A 17,081-nucleotide genomic window follows, 5' to 3' on the forward strand; every position below is an offset into this window, starting at 1 on the left:
TCCACTTCTTGGATTAACTTATTTAACTGAGTTAGTTCTTTATAAGCGATTATTTCTGTATCAAGTTCTACAGCAAAAGAAATGTATAGGTTAATTTTTCCGTATTTTGTAAGCAAGATACAGGGAAATGTGAAAGGAAACTTTAAAGTTTGTTTTTCTTTTATAGATATTTATTTACTTTATTATTTGAATATTACAGACGTACTTGCTGTTCAGAACAAAAAATATTGAATGAAATAAACCTACTTGTTTTTCTAGATAGGACTTTTCTCTTTTATGAAACAGTTATCATTTTATTAATCATAGTGACACGTTAGCTGCCATTTGCCCTACTCTTGAGTCACTCTTTTTATGAACCGCGTGATACACCGGTGTGACACATATTACACGTGACTTCAATGAGTTATTATTAAACACACTGTAGCCACCTATATAAATATCAAACATCTAGATTAAGAGAGAAAAAAAGAAAAATATAGTTGACACTAAGGTAGAAATTATTAATATCACTGGTGGCAGCGAACGTGATAACAAGAAAATATATCCTGTAATAAACTTGGTGTTTGTTATTTCTAATATCATTCATTCCCCCAACTAGGGAAGAGAGCTAAAATTCTGATTAGCATAGCTTGGGGTATCAGTGCTCTAGCGGCGAGTCCAGCAGTTTTTCTGAACAAAGAATCCATTATCAAAGGACGATTGCAGTGTTGGATCAACATGGAAAATTGGCAATGGAAAATCTACATGTCCTTGATTGCTGTTTCGGTGTTTTTTCTTCCCACAGTTGTTATCTCTGGATGCTACTCAGTTATAGTATACACCATCTGGACCAAAAGTAAATCTTTTTCTGATTCTCAAACTAGAAAATCAACGTGCACATTGAAAGGTACATATGTATATATACATATATTTATATTAAAGGAATTATCTAAAAACTTTATAAGTTCAGATGATTAACTAGCTATTTTAACGGTAAGCCTGAGAGTCGTTGTGTTGTTAGTAAAGAATGTATAACTAGTTCCTGCTCCCATGACGTTATGCATGTAGTCATAAGCTATTGTTATCAAGTACACAAGTTGTCATAGCAGTAGAAACTTCTGTTATCAAGTACACAAGTTGTCATAGCAGTAGAAACTTCTGTTATCAAGTACACAAGTTGTCATAGCAGTATAAGCTATTGTTATCAAGTACACAAGTTGTCATAGCAGTAGAAACTTCTGTTATCAAGTACACAAGTTGTCATAGCAGTAGAAACTTCTGTTATCAAGTACGTAAGTTGTCATAGCAGTAGAAACTTCTGTTATCGAGTACACAAGTTGTCATAGCAGTAGAAACTTCTGTTATCAAGTACACAAGTTGTCATAGCAGTAGAAACTTCTGTTATCAAGTACACAAGTTGTCATAGCAGTAGAAACTTCTGTTATCAAGTACACAAGTTGTCATAGCAGTAGAAACTGATGCTGTAAAGTACACATATTTTCATGGCAATAGAAACTACCTAGAGTATTCTAGTTGTTGTTTTTTTCTAAATTTCGCGCTAAGCTACACGGGGGCTGTCTGCACTAGCCGTCTCTAATTTAGCAATTAAAGACTGCTTGTCATCACCACAAACTCTTTGGTTACTTTGTTCCACCAATGAATGCTGTGATTCACCGTCGTATTATAATGCACCAAGATTGAAATGGTGGGACGGGAACTCAAGCCCGTTAACCCGAGATTGCGACTCTCAACCATCTGGCCTGTTTTCTGGTACATTTAGATTCACGTAAAGCTTTTATCCCCTGATGTGTTAACGGCAAGTCTACGGACTTGCAACATTAAAATCCGAAATTCGATTTCATATAGTGTATCTTTGCGCTAGGAAATAACAATACTGGAAGCTTCTTCCATTATATGATTGAACACATATTTCGTTTTACTTGGCGAACATGATTTTAAGAACAAACACTTGGTAGTATTATTTCTACAAGAGATGACCAACAGTACGTATAATTATTCACCATTATAGTATAGAAGAGTGCTAACAATCGTAGGAGATACACAGAATTATAATCACGAAATATTTAAACAAATACAATATAAAGGCATCTTCTGAAATATACTACTTTAAGATTAAGTTTTCTATCGCTTGTTTGTGAAACGAAAAATCAGTGACATTTTTACAGTTGAATCTAAGGTTAACGTTACATAAGCGGCAGTTTGAACACTATGACCTTATTTAAGTAGCTGACGTAATGAAATCTATACATTGAATACTTGAACGTGTATTAATATGCCTCTCTACGCGTTGTGATGAATTTAGAAGCTATACAAATTAAGCAATATCTGCATCTGAATAGAGTAACAGCAACTGACGTAGAAGCCTATTGTATAGTGTACGTTTATGATCCAATCCAAGGAAGTATAGAATTTTCTTAGACTGCTCTTCAAACAGATTCGTTATATTCATGCATTCGAAATGCTCAAGGGCTCCTTACCTAATGCGTCAATCGTTTAATTTCGCTTTTGTACTAAAGGTTACCGCAGAGTAAATATGAACGATCCCAAATAAGCTTTCCATATATGGAATATACACCAGAAGCACGCGAACGTAAAGTTGTATGTTGAACTTGAATGGTACAGCCTTTGTCTTTGAACTCAGTGATAGCTTTTTGTGCCCACCTTCCATCTAGTAATGTACCAATTGAGACTGAATAAATTCTCAAACTTAAAGAATTTTGTTCAATTTCCTATTGATAGAATCAAAACGTTGTGAGAGATCAGTTGCAAAAGCCAAAATTTCAAAGCACAAACGTATTAATTTATGAGTTATTTCAAACGCATCTGGTGCACATCCATCTAATGCTTTGTTAAAAAAAACTACTTTTCTATTTGTTATTTCATTGACTGATTCTATATATAACCTGTATGGCGGATATAATTGGTTTAAGGTTATTTGTTTCAAATAAATCAAAAATAAGTTTCTGTAGGCCAATAACTGTTGGTATTTGCTATTTTTTATATAAATTGTTAGAAATAGTCATAAGACCAATTATTCTTAACCATTTTCACTTGTACACAAATTATAATAATAGTAGCAATTTCTTATAGCAGTCTTAATATATTTTTAAACTGTATTTATTTCACAATACTTTTCCTAAGTTAGCTCTTAAAACACTCTTACCCCTGGTCTGCCCCTGTAGGTTAAAGGGTACGTGTCACGACATTTGGAGTGTTGTTTTCAAAAATTTTATCAAATATTATTTTTACTATTTACGTCAATGAAAATGGGATCAAAACCTAATTTATAATTTAAATTTTAAAATTATATATGTTTTAATTTCCTAATTTAAAAGGAAACATAAAGAAAAAACTTTAAGTATCAGTTTCTGTGTGTCACATAATATGCAGTTGTCTTACTGCTCAGTTTCTATTTTATTACACCCACCATACAACATGTACAAGTATTAGAAACTCAAAGTTGAGATATGGACAAGTTAAATATAAAATGAGAACTTCTCATTTCTGTGATTTGCTGAGATATCAATATATTTAGCAAATCTACTTGAGTAGCTCCGCCCTTCAAATCAATCATTTGAAAGTTCTTAACCAGTACCACCTACTACTACTAAGTAGCTCAAGTTCATAACCAATAGAAATAGAATTTCCCCTCAATGTAATTCTGACAGCTATTTATAAGTGACTTGAAGACGAAAAAAATTTTGCCGAAACTGTAGATGTGTGATCAATAAGTTGTTCTCTGAGTAGGAATGGGATATTTTCAACCCACATATACTTTATTAGGAACCTTACTAAATTACAGGGATTTTGAGTATACTAATACTGTAATTTCTTATTTTTTATTTTTCAAAAGTTAATATTTGAAGCCTACAAAAATTATTATTTCTGCACACCCCACCCCAAAGTCTAAACAATGCTTAGAATAGTACGTATGCTCGAGTGTAGAATTTCATAACACGGGTATGTACACGAAATCAACGTTTTCTTATGTATTTCTCACTTACTTTTTATGTGGTAAGAAATATAATTACAATTTAAACATTTATTAGTAAATATTAGTATGTGCATGTATATTTATACACATATGTAACGTATGGATGCCGCAATAGCATATTTTTGCAGGCCAATACATAGTTACGCCTATTGCATTTGTGTTACTCTACTTGTCAAAACTAAGGTAAGTCTAAAACCACATTACACCACATTCGAAACTTAAAAAGATTAAAACAAGAGGGTAGTAAACTTTATAAGTATATGCCCAAATAACACCTTCGTACACATATGTTGCGAAATTCGACAGACATGAAATAAGTGAGCACCAGAACTAAAACACCTGCAATGTAAATGGATCAATGAGGCACAGAACCTATAATGTTTATCAGACCAGCATAATTTTGAACCATATAATAAATGTTTTCACACATTATAATTGCAATTTTATTACCGTTGGAAGTTTCTTTTCTGAGTTTTATAGGAAACATAAGCGGCTTGGTCCAATATTGTGTTCTTGAAGCAAGGGCATGTATGAATGACACTTTTGTTTTGCACGTGCGTTCTTGCTCTCAAGGGTATCGCATTATGCGTACAGTGTGTAACGACTGACTAAACGGTCGCTGAAACGATCCGTGATGTCAGTTTTATTTAAACGGCTCAACTTCAGATGTTTAAAGTGAAATAACCATATAAAATCTATGGGATATGTTTAACAGTTGAAATTCTCAGAGTATATACTTTGAAACCTCATGATTAAGACGTTCTAGAGTTTATACAAGTAAAATATGAGATTCTTGAGATAAAGAAAAGTATTTTTAATCTTAGAATATTTTATTTTCTTTTAATTTCGTGCAAAGCTACACGAGGGCTATCTGTGCTAGCCATCACTAATTTAGCAGTGTAAGACCAGAGGGAAGACAGATAGTCATCACCACCATCACCAACTCTTGGGTTACTCTTTAACCAAAGAATAGTGGGATTAACCATAACATTATAACGCCCCCACGGTTGAAAGAGCGAGCATGTTTGGTGTAATATGAATTCGAATATGTGATCCTCAAATTACGAGTCGAGTGTTTTAGCCACCTGGCCATGCTGTGCACGATAATCACTTTACTCTCATACTAGCTAAAAATAATCGACAATTTTACGAACAAATATTGATAAAAATACTGTATTAAAAATCTACCTTTTAGTATGCAAAAGCATTGTAACGTTTGCTAAAGGTCTACGAAAGATACACTTAATATGTTAGAAATTACTAGTATATAAATTATAACGAATAAAAATGGTTACGAGTTTGGTCCAATTAGCCTAGGCAGTGTCAGTAAAGTTCATCTAAGGACAGTTGTTTCAGAACGTTTTGTATTTCGATACATGAATTAACTAATAACAATTGCAAAAATTGCTTGCTGTTTATTATGTATCTTCGGAGAAAGGTACCATTTTTTATATTGTTTTGTGTTTTTCTAAACACGTTTCAATTGACCTCTACTCCTTCATTTCTCGGCATAATGACTTGAAACCTAAAAGAATTGTACCCTGCTTCCAATACACCCAGATATCTTTTTTTAATTTTTAGAGCCTTTTTAAGGATTTTTTTGGGATCAAGCGCCAAACACTCCAAAAATATACACAACTAGCCTAAGTTTGCTAGGAATCATGGTTTTTACATAATATTTACACTTATGTTAATAAAGGTCTGTAAAAACGTAACTTGGAAGTCCATTGTCTAGATACTGTCTGCCAAGTGCAAACTTTCTGCTTGGATAACTTTCATTAGATCCTGACTTGTGTTCTGACCCTACCCCTCAAAATGAAAGCTCATACAGAAAAACTGTGAGGTTCTTACTTTGATATCACTGATCATAACATTCTAAAATTGGTTTGATTCAAGTTATGCAGGACAGAAAATGCTTCATTTAGGTTAAAGGCATCATCTTCCTATTCAGAACATAACAAGGTTGAGGGATACTGCAGGGAGGCATAACCCAACACAGAGTTGCTGTTGCTCTTGGCACATCCAAAGCTGTTGTGTCTAGGGCCTAGATCAAGTTCAGATGGTTTGGCAGAACAAGTTTGGCTAACAACTCCACAACAAGACTGCTGCTTGCCTTTGCTTTCCTCTAGCTGTTAACCTCTGTAACTTCCTCCAAGATGCCATAAGAGTCTAAATGTCTACACAGACATTGCACAGACGCCCTAACAAAGCTAGTAGTAAGGTTAGACATTCTGTTGTTCGTGTTCACATAAGCCAACAGCACAGGCAGGCATGACCGCAGTAGGCTTGAAAACACATCAGTGTAGCCTGTGCAATAATGAAGGGCCTTACCATACACTTACATGTCCCGCTATTGTGTGGGCTTTCTTGGCTGGCGCAGAAGAGTTTAGACACACACTGGTAAGCACAATTTGCCTCAGAATGTCATTGAACATGCGTTTTCGAGGAGGCTTAGTCTTGTTATGGAGAGATACTTCATTTGCAGGCCTACTGACCTTGTAATCAATCGAAATGGAAGTCTTGCACGCATTAAAATAAAACACACTTAACTAGAAAACGTTGGCAACCCTATTTTGTGACCTATACCTATAATTATCAAGATGATAATTGGTACACTATAAATTTTCATGCGCTAAACAGACTGACATGCTGGTAATTTGAACCTGCTCATTATGAGTCTTCTTATGGGTCATAGCAAAACAAAGAAGAAGATTAATGTTGTGGTTTGGTCAGTTACTGGACCGTATTTTGGAATTTAGTACAAAGAGACTGTTCCACAGTTCCCACAGATTAACAAACAAAAAGGGTTCACTTCCCCACGTTATCAATTATAAAGTTGTTAAAACGGCACAAAAAGCATAATTTAGCAGTTTTAGATAATTTTTCACTGCATCTCGATTAGAATCACTCCACACTTCGAGGACTGACATGTTATAAAAGTTAAGGTTAACTCCCAATTTTCGATTAGAGTAACCCAAGATTTGGTTGGTTCGTGCTGTATAATAAATGCCATCCCTTTAGTCTGTCAGTTCTATATTCAGAAGGGTAGCTAAAATTCCCCTTGTGTAGCTATGCGTGAATATTCGAACCAAACCAAATCCTCACGACCTCTAACGATAAACTTAAACTAATTTGGCAAACACTTGTGTTTGTGTGTTTTCTTATAGTAAAGCCACATCGGGCTATCTGCTGAGTCCACTGAGGGTAATCAAACCCCTGATTTTAGCGTAGTAAATACCTAGACTTACCGCTGTACTAGCGTGTTACCAGTTTAATCGTTGTGTATTTAAGGGTAATAATTATAAATCAAACTATGTTCGAAATAAAACTGTGTAGTCACCTTTTTTCCATTATGTATGTATGCTGAGTAATACTTTATGCGTTTAATAAATATATAGTTTATCAAACATAAAACTTAACGAACCATTTTTTAATCTGCAGTATCTTTTTAACATGTTAAATCACGAGCGTATATCTTGATCACCTAGATATATATATATTTATCCAGCATTATAGGTTTTGTTGTTTATAAATGAACACAAAGCTACACAATGGATTATTTGTGTTCTGCTCACCACAGGCATCGAAACCCGGGTTCAGCGTTGTAAGTTCGAAGACATACCGCTGTTCCACTGGGGGGGGCAACATAACGTAATACTAAGCTCAATAAACGGAGGAATACTGACAAAACTAAAGATGTAATTACACTAATTTGTCAAGCACTTCATCTGTTATGATCAATTTGTTATACTATGAGTCACGAAATTCTGTATCTTCCTTTATGTGTGTGTTCAACCCTCCAGTCTTCTTGGTCCATCAGCATATCACAACAACAACAGGTGGTTTGAATATCTAATGTATCATAAAAAGCAATAACAACAGGTGGTTTGAATATCTAATGTGTCTTGGAAAGAAATACACAGATTTATACTTGAATTTTCACTGTTTAGTTTCAGATCTGACTAAAATGAATATAATTAAAAATATATTTTAACAGGCTTATAAAATCTGAAAACAATATGAATATTTACATAAAAATGTAGTGAAATTTTAAACTGATTTTTAAAGGAAAACACTCTTCCAAGTAATGTAGTTTACAGCATAGTACATAGTTATTGTGACTTAAAAATGAATAAATAAAATGAATGTTTTAAGATAAATGGTTTCTATGATATTGGCAAACGCAAATTAAGTTTTAAAAAATGTTTTGACTTTTTTTAATTCCGCACAAAGCTACTCGAGAGCTATCTGCGCTAGCCGTCTCTAAATTAGTAGTGTAGACTAGAGGAAAGGCAGCTAATCATCACCACCCACCACGAACTCTTGGGCTACTCTTTTACCAACAAATAGTGGGATTGACCGTCACATTATAACCCCCCACGGCTGAAAGGGCGAGCATGTCTAGGGCGACGGGGACTCGAATTCGCGACCCTCAGATTACGAGTCGCACGCCTTAACACGCTTGACTATGCCGTGCCCGTTACATAAAGAAGAGAGAAAAATTAATTTATTATTATATTATAATTAATTATATTAATTTTATTAATTATAAGGATACGTGTCTGAATTATCAAGTCTTTCTACAGAGAGAGTGGAAAGGATTTTATCAGTGTGCCACCAAGTGATAGTTCGTTCTCGGAAATCACTCATAGCTAAGAAATCGCACGTGGTTAGCCGACGACGAAAAAACCAAAACTGCTTCGAGCGGTGACTGATTCTTACTTTTAATAAAGTGCCCAATAGAGCACTTTGATAAAACGACTGTAACAACACCCATAATAGAATAATTAACTGCACATCATATTTGATGCAAAAGAGGTTTTGATTTCTTTTGCGTTGACGCTAATAAACTTTATAACGTTTCGAAACTTTGATCATCTTTAGACCTGAGACGTTGAGTGCACTAAAGTAACAATGGCACCACCCAAGCTGTGATATTGGTGCACACGATCAGAAACAGCTAACTTGTATTTTTAGGTAAAGTGGTATTGTACGATTTTTATAAAACCAACATTAAACCTGCGACCCTCAGATTACGAGTTGAACACCTGAACCCACCTGGACATACAGGGCCATAAAAATGTCGTTTAAGTTCTTTTCTCGATGTGCTGAGACAGCGGTAAGTTTTCTGATTTACATCAGGGATTCGGTGAACACAGCAGATAGCAAGTTGTGACTTTGCTGTAAGGAAAATACAGATAACTGTTTTTACCTTAAAATAGAACACAACCGTGTTTAAGGTATAAAGACATATTTTCATGTGTAAAATTATCTGATGTAATACACAGAGTTACATTTCATAGAGACGATTCTGAGTGTATTTGGGTCCATATCTGAGAAATACATATAAGTTAACATGAAAATTTAGTAATAAATAATAAATCGATCATACAAGGTCACGTGTTTGTGAATGTAACAGTTTGTTTAAAATTAGCATAAAATACCCGCAATCCTTTGTGAAGCTCAAAGCCCCCCTCCTTCTGTTGAGGGTTTTTAATGCATTATTCCCAGTTATTTCTCTGACAATCTCGAAAAATCCCGTTAAGACACTAACCAATGGTACCTGATTATGTTTGTCACCCAATGGTACCTGATTATGTTTGTCACGTTCGATCCTGTTGGTTTGTTTATTGAGGTGGGAACACAGTTTCAAACATCGCACACCAAAAATCCGATGCCATGAAATCTAGTCCTGGAACCATTTATGACTGGGTGACCTTCTGGGGCGTTTTAGCCCCCTACTCTTGATATGATGGAGTAATCTATATATATATATAACAACGTCCTCAGCCACCTCGATTCTTCTTGACTAATTTGCTGCTGCCAGCTCCAGTACTGTGGGAGGTTTGGTTTGTTTGGAATTAAGCAGGAAGCCACACAATGGGATATCTGTGCTCTGCCTACCACAGGTATCGAAACTCCGTTTCAGAGATGTGAGTTCGCAGACATGCCGCTGTGCCCTGGGGGCATTATGGGAGGATTTTTCGGGCAAAAACGAAAAACATACAATGTGAGTAAAATATTGGATCCTCGCTGAAGGACTTAATGGTGTACGTTTACGTGTAAATGTTACAGCTTATCAAACTAAGATTAGGGCTAAGAACAATTATTTCAGCTGTTAATTTACTGGTACACGAATAGAACTAATTTTTAACATATCACTGATCTATACAAATAATTTTGTCGTGTTATAGCTATTTATCTCAAAGATATATAAATGCTATTTGCAAATAGGCCCCATTAATTTTTGATTGATGTAATAGAAGGAAGGCAATCAGTCAATGTTATCCACCATCAACTACTGTTTGATGGAATCATGAATGTTTAACATAGTTACAGGACCCGGCATGACCCTCGTAATCCGAGGGTCGCGGGTTCGAATCCCGGTCGCACCAGAACATGCTCGACCTCCCAGCCGTGGGAGCGTTATAACGTGACGGTCAATCCCACTATTTGTTGGTAAAAGAGTAGCCAAAGAATTGGCGGTGAGTGGTGATGATTAGCTTCTTTCCCTCTAGTCTTACACTGCTAAATTAGGGACGACTAGCGCAGATAACCCTCGAGTAGCTTTGCGCGAAATTAAAAAACAAAACAAAACAAAACATAATTTACAATAAAGTTTAACTCCACTATAACGAAACAATAATAAATTAAGTGGAAAATAACGTCGACGTTTCACGTGTCCTATTCAACTAAATGTTCGTCATTGTTGATTTAAACTATATTGTGACCTGCTTTACAAGATATTGTATATTTACCTATTTTTACTGTCATTCTTCGAGCATATTCACGGCCAAAAGAACATATCACGTTTTTCAACAAGCTAGGAATCCTCGGATATACAATCCGGGAACGATAATATTTAAACTAAGCCTAGTTTTAGGCAAACAGGAAATTTTCTTTAATACTTCCTTCGTTAAACCTAAATATCTTGTTTATTGTTTTAAGCGTGAAAACAAGCTACCACGCGTTGTATTTCAAACACTTGGTTTGTTTTTGTTTCTTTTGAATTTCGCGCAAAGCTACACGTGGGCTATCTGCGCTAGCCGTCCCCAATTTAGCAGTGTAAGACTAGAGGAAAGGAAGCTAGTCATCACCACCCACCTCCAACTTCAAACACTTGGAAAAGGTAAACTGGAATATTTTAAAACGAATGTGTTTAATGGATTTTTTTTATTAGTGTATCTTCGTTCTTTTTGGGAACTAAACTAAAACTAATGAACATTTTGGGTCACCCTTTTTGAAGTTAAAAAGAGTTAGTTATTACTTTAAAATAATACTACATTTGTAAGAAATTAACTGTTTTCCTATAATGTATGGAAGAAAACAAATCGATGTCTTCACGCACCCTTTTAAGTATTTTTAGAATTACAAATAAGTCTTCACGCGTAGGCATTTTTTACTCGTCAGAAAATACACTTTACATTAGAATAAGCTCTGTAACTTCCTAGAATACGATTGTTTGTAGCGCACTGTGTAACGTAATTTCCAAATATTTCCTCTTCGTGCGTTGTCAGAGAGAATTTTTTACACATAAAAAACAAGTAATATGTAATACGTAAAAGTAGTCACTAGTTTAGAATATGAGAGCACATTACATTATGTTACTTTATGTTTTCTCAACCTAATCAGACGAGAACTATTGATGCACAAAAGATTAATGTATATTTTTGAATAATATTGCATTTTCCTATTCAAGTCTTTTCAGTGGAATACTTATTTTGCACTCGTCGCTGAGATTAAACAAAATTCTTCTCTTGTTAAAAGTGTTTGTTTTTGAATTTCGCACAAAGCTACTCGAGGGCTATCTGTGCTAACAGTCCCTAATTAGTAGTGTAGGACGAGAGGGAAGGCAGTTAGTCATCACCACCCACCGCCAACTCTTGGGCTAATCTTTTACCAACAAATAGTGAAATTGACTGTCACGGCTGAAAGGGCGAGCATGTTTGGCGCGATGGGGATGCGAACCCGCGACCCTCAGATTACGAGTCGCACGCCTTAACACACTTGGGCATGCCGTGCCTGTTAAAAGTGTGACAGTAAAATTTAAATGAAATATGTCCCCCTCTAGTACAGCGGTAAGTGTAAGTCTACGGATATACAACACTTAAATCAGGGGCTCGATTCCCCTCCGTGGACTAAGCAGATAGCCCGATGATGCTTTGGTATTAAAAAAAGAAATAAACAAACAATAAATCAAATATTCCAGGTGGTGAGAATTGTGGTTCGGTATTTTATATGTAAAGCTATCATTTATGCAGGTAATGTGGAAATCATATTATAAACGATTCATAATAGCGTGTTAAGTATCACTCAAATTAAAAATGAAGGCTACTTCTGTTAAATCCATCCCATTTTTAGTAAAAAGACGATCCATTTTGTTAGTTTAGCATCCATCATACATAGTTGACTAACTCGATTACCAGAATTGTTGATATGGTAACTACAGATTGAAGCCTGGCATGGTCAGGTGGGTTAAGGCGTGCGACTCGTAATCCATGGGGGCGTTATAACGTGACGGTCAATCCCACTATTCGTTGGTAAAATAGTAGCCCAAGAGTTGGCGGTGGATAGTGATGACTAGCTGCCTTCCCTCTAGTCTTACACTGCTAAATTAGGGACGGCTAGCGCAGATAGCCCTCAAGTAGTTTTGCGCGAAATTCAAAAAACAAACAAACAAACTACAGTCTGTCCGACAGTGTATAGGATCATTTCTACTTAGAATTTTTTCCCGAGAAAATTGTGGAAAATGACCTTGAAATATGATAGATTTGAACATATTTTTATAGGCTTTCAGTTTTTAATTTTAGTACACAAATAGTAAATCATTCAAATAAATGGATTATGACACACCAATAAAGCAGGGTGTGTTTAATTAGAATCTAATGAGATTGTTAAAAATTTAATAATTAAAGAAACAAGGAAGGAGAACATTATCTGAAATATTACCTCCTCAGATAGTTTGAAATAAAGACAAAAGTTTTTGAATTTCGCTCAATTTTGAATTAAAAAATATGTTCATTTCCTTATTTTGTCTAATGTTCTCCTATTTGTTCAGATAAAGGTGATGAACTGTTTTAAGTAGTTCATATATCGAATAATGAAATAATAATCTCATAATTTACTTAGGCTTTAGAATAGATAAACCATTCAGACTCGAAGTGTTTATCTATCTACCGTTGTGTGTTTACTTATGTAACTAGGAGTAATAACACTGTTTTCTGTTGGATATATGAGATATTTTCAGATATGCACTCTTTAAATGATTTTATTGAAAACATATGTTTTTTTATACCGAAATATGTATGAGCCTTCTCTGCTTGTAATTTATGTGTCGACTCACATCATGAAAACATTAAACATTTGAAATTGTTTTGCCATGTACGGTGTCCTGAATTTTACTTTTATGTTATCGAGAATAATCTGAATGGAAAAAATGATTCGTAATCTAGTTTTCTTCAGGCTAATTTTAAGGTCATCTTCATTAATCGCTGTATGCTTATTTAACTATGTACCTATTTATGAGGTTAATTCACTACTATTATTATATATACGTTGATTTAATTGTATGTCAATCTGTTTATTCGATTGAATCAATACGTACTCTTTAATGTAGGTACCTATCTATCGATCTGACTTTTATTTGCCGATCTATTAAACCTATCTGATCTATCTTTACATATTTATATAACTGAACATTTGTTGCCAGTTCATTAGTTTACAGCTTGTTTATATTTATACCAGCTTGAAATCTAATAAATTCGAAATTACACTCCTTCAATGATTGGACTACCTTCATAAGGGCCCAGCATGGCCAAGCGTGTTAAGGCGTTCGACTCGTAATCCGAGGGTCGCGAGTTCGAATCTCGGTCACACCAAATATGCTCGCCCTTTCAGCCGTGAGGGCGTTATAATGTGACGGTCAATCCCACTATTCGTTGGTAAAAGAGTAGCCCAAGCGTTGGCGTGGGTGGTGATGACTAGCTGCCTTCCCTCTTGTCTTACACTGCTAGCGCAGATGGCCCTCGAGTAGATTTGCGCGAAATTCAAAAGAAACAAACAAATTACCTTTCTAATGGTTTTTGTGTCTGTTACACTATCTCACTGTTAAATTACAAGTAAATTATTAACACAAAATGATTTTCTTGAAAACAACAACAAAAAAAGATAATTTCATGTTTGTGTATAATGATTATAAATCATTTTATTTTTATTTTGCATCCAAGGTTCGTCTGGTAGATCCACTGAAGATGACGCTGCTATCAGGAGGATCAGTTCTAGAGGAATTATTCCTCGAGCTAAGATTAAGACAATAAAAATGACTTTTGTCATCGTTTTTGGTAAGACATGTTCCAATACAACGTAATCACAAGAAAAAGCTTATTTAAAAGTATCTTTTATTAGTTGTGTCTTTGTAACACTGCATTTTTCTAAAGTAAAAATAATTATATAACTTCACTCATTGAATAATGAATATTCCGTATTTCTTTCTAAACACAAATATAAAATAATTTCCCCTTTCAGTCTGTTATAAGTAGTTAAAGAAACGGTAACATTATAACCTAGGCGTTTTTATAATTTTCTATTTCTACCATAGTTAATTTTTTAATCTTTTATGAATTTCTCTCGATTTGTTGGCTATAGAAAGTTTTATCTGCAACTAGTAAGATTTTAGTAATATTAAGAGACACTCTCTCTGTCTTATGTTCCTTGTCCGTTCTTAAAGTATAATTCTTATTAATAAAGAATTGCATATAACGTCATTCCGTATTGAAGAGTTAAATGTAATTACTAAAACTAAATTGTTTTAACTAGCAAATACTTTCAAACAATGTAAACCCTGATTATTAAAAACAAATACTTTCAAACAATGTAAACCCTGATTATTAAAAACAAATAATGAAACTACTGTATTAAATAAAATATATTCGTTTATATTTACTCTGTAAGAGATGTGTCACAAGTTCATATTCTTTAAGATTGTTCACCAGCTTATATTCACTTAAAATATGTCACCATGTTGTAATTTGTAAGATTCTTCACCAGCTTATATTCATTAAAGTGTCACCAGTTTGTACTCTGTAAGATTTCTCACCAGCTTAAATTTACTTAAAGTGTGTCACCATGTTGTACTATGTTAGATTGTTCACCAGCTTATATTCACTTAAAATATGTCACCAGTTTGTACTCTCTAAGATTTTTCATCAGTTTATATTCACTTGAAATTCGTCACCATGTTGTACTCTGTAAGATTGTTCAGCTATTTATATTTACATTTAAATGCAACATCAGCTTGGAAATTTTGTGAATATTCCGATAACGTTTATTCACTTGAAGATGCGTCAATCATGAGTTTGTTCTCCAAGTTGTATTCACTTGGGGTTTCATTACAAGCTACTGTATGGTCTAGTTTTTCTGCAAATGCACATTAAATAACGGGTACATCACATCCTGTATATTATATGGATGTTTCAGTAACTTACGCTGCATATTTATGAAGCTGCTTCAATAACTTAAATTAACTTGAGGAATTTATCAACAGCTCCTACATAGCAGGATTTTTTCTTTTATTTATCGGGATACGGTACATTGTACTACCAGTAAACACTGGTATATGTTATCAATATTAACTGGATAAGTTTTAATTACCCGATCACAGATAAGTCCAAAACAGCTTAAAATAAGCAAATTTGAATTTCAAATAAGTTTGCAATAGACAAAGTTTGCCTGTCTTTGTTCGAAGATAAACGAACTGTCTTTATAAATAATGTTGATTTTCAACTTTCAAACGTTTCGTCATTCAAAATACACGTGAAAAGAAGCTTATCGGATCAAGATGAAAATTATAACTTTTCTATTTTATTCTAATAAATCAAATTCGACACTGCCTTTACAACGTTTTGAGTTGCACTGTATTGCAACGTTCAGAGCAGTGTGACACATTAGTAACCTAAGAGTGAAGTAGAATCAACGTGTTTTCCTTTGATAAAATAAATCTGATAACAACAACAACAACAACAACAACAGCATTTGTGCTCATCTTCCTGAAACGTTATAAAAAAGAAACAAATAATATGACGTTGTTTAACCACATAAAGAACTAAAAATATATAGTTTTTAAGCCACAGAATGATGTTGTGTGAATCGTGTAATTTATGTGTATTAAACGAAGAGATTCCCAGATCGAATTAAGGTTTGATTTTTGTTTTTCAGTCTTCATCCTTTGCTGGAGTCCATACTTCGTCTATGACCTGCTTCAAGTCTTTGGATTTTTCCAAACTAACCAAACTAACATTGCTGTCTCTTCGTTTATTCAAAGCTTGGCTCCCCTAAACAGTGCTGCTAATCCTTTTATATACTGTATATTTTCTACTCATTTATGTAGAACTCTGAGGTGAGGGTAGAGGAACAAATAATAATGTGTTAGTAATTGATTTTCAGATATTTTATGTTGGTTTTCAGAGTACAATGTAATTGTATTTGAACAATACCTGCCTTTCAGTCTTAGAAAAATTGAGTTTATTTTTAGTACTGGGAAATGCTTGATATAATGTGTTAGGAATACAATGAAAGGAAGTTATCACACTTTTGTCACATTGAAAATAATTCCTTAATGTTTAAAAAATGAGAAAACAGAACATAAGAGATCAGTGTAAAGAGTGTATTTCAAATGTTTTCGTGTCCTTTTACCACGAGACGTTCGGCTCGTAATATGAGGGTCGTGGGTTCAAATCCCCGTCGCTTCAAATAGGCTCGCCTTTTCCGCCGTGGGACGGTTATAATGTGACGGTCAATCCCACTGTTAGTTGATACAAGAGTTGGCGGTGGGTGGTGATGACTAGCTGCTTTCCCTCTAGTCGTACACTGCTAAATTAGGGACGGCTAGTGCAGGTAGCCCTCATGTAGCTTCACGCGAAATTCCAAAAACAAACAAATTAAACAGATCGTCAGTCTAAAATCAAACAGATAGTGACGTTCGTATGAAAAAAGAAATCAAATTACAAAATTCGTAATACGTTGCATTACAGATTTTAAGATGTATTTAAGAAACACAACATATGCTTTGTACAACAACGTATTTAAAAAC

At 34.4% G+C, this 17,081-nt stretch overlaps 1 protein-coding gene across 1 annotated transcript in view; it reads left to right on the forward strand.

Moving 5' to 3' along the window:
* The window catches only part of LOC143244732 (cardioacceleratory peptide receptor-like), a 43,714-nt gene extending 27,286 nt beyond the window's left edge, over nucleotides 1-16,428 (forward strand). Inside the window, exons 5-7 of the mRNA XM_076489969.1 lie at nucleotides 599-886; nucleotides 14,221-14,334; nucleotides 16,208-16,428. Of these exons, the coding sequence (XP_076346084.1) occupies nucleotides 599-886; nucleotides 14,221-14,334; nucleotides 16,208-16,392 (587 nt within the window). The 3' untranslated portion in view covers nucleotides 16,393-16,428. The remainder of the gene's footprint in view (nucleotides 1-598; nucleotides 887-14,220; nucleotides 14,335-16,207) is intronic.
* Nucleotides 16,429-17,081: the final 653 nt, after the last annotated feature.

The sequence above is a fragment of the Tachypleus tridentatus genome, chromosome 1 (assembly GCF_004210375.1).
Source record: "Tachypleus tridentatus isolate NWPU-2018 chromosome 1, ASM421037v1, whole genome shotgun sequence".
NCBI classification, from domain to species: domain Eukaryota; kingdom Metazoa; phylum Arthropoda; class Merostomata; order Xiphosura; family Limulidae; genus Tachypleus; species Tachypleus tridentatus.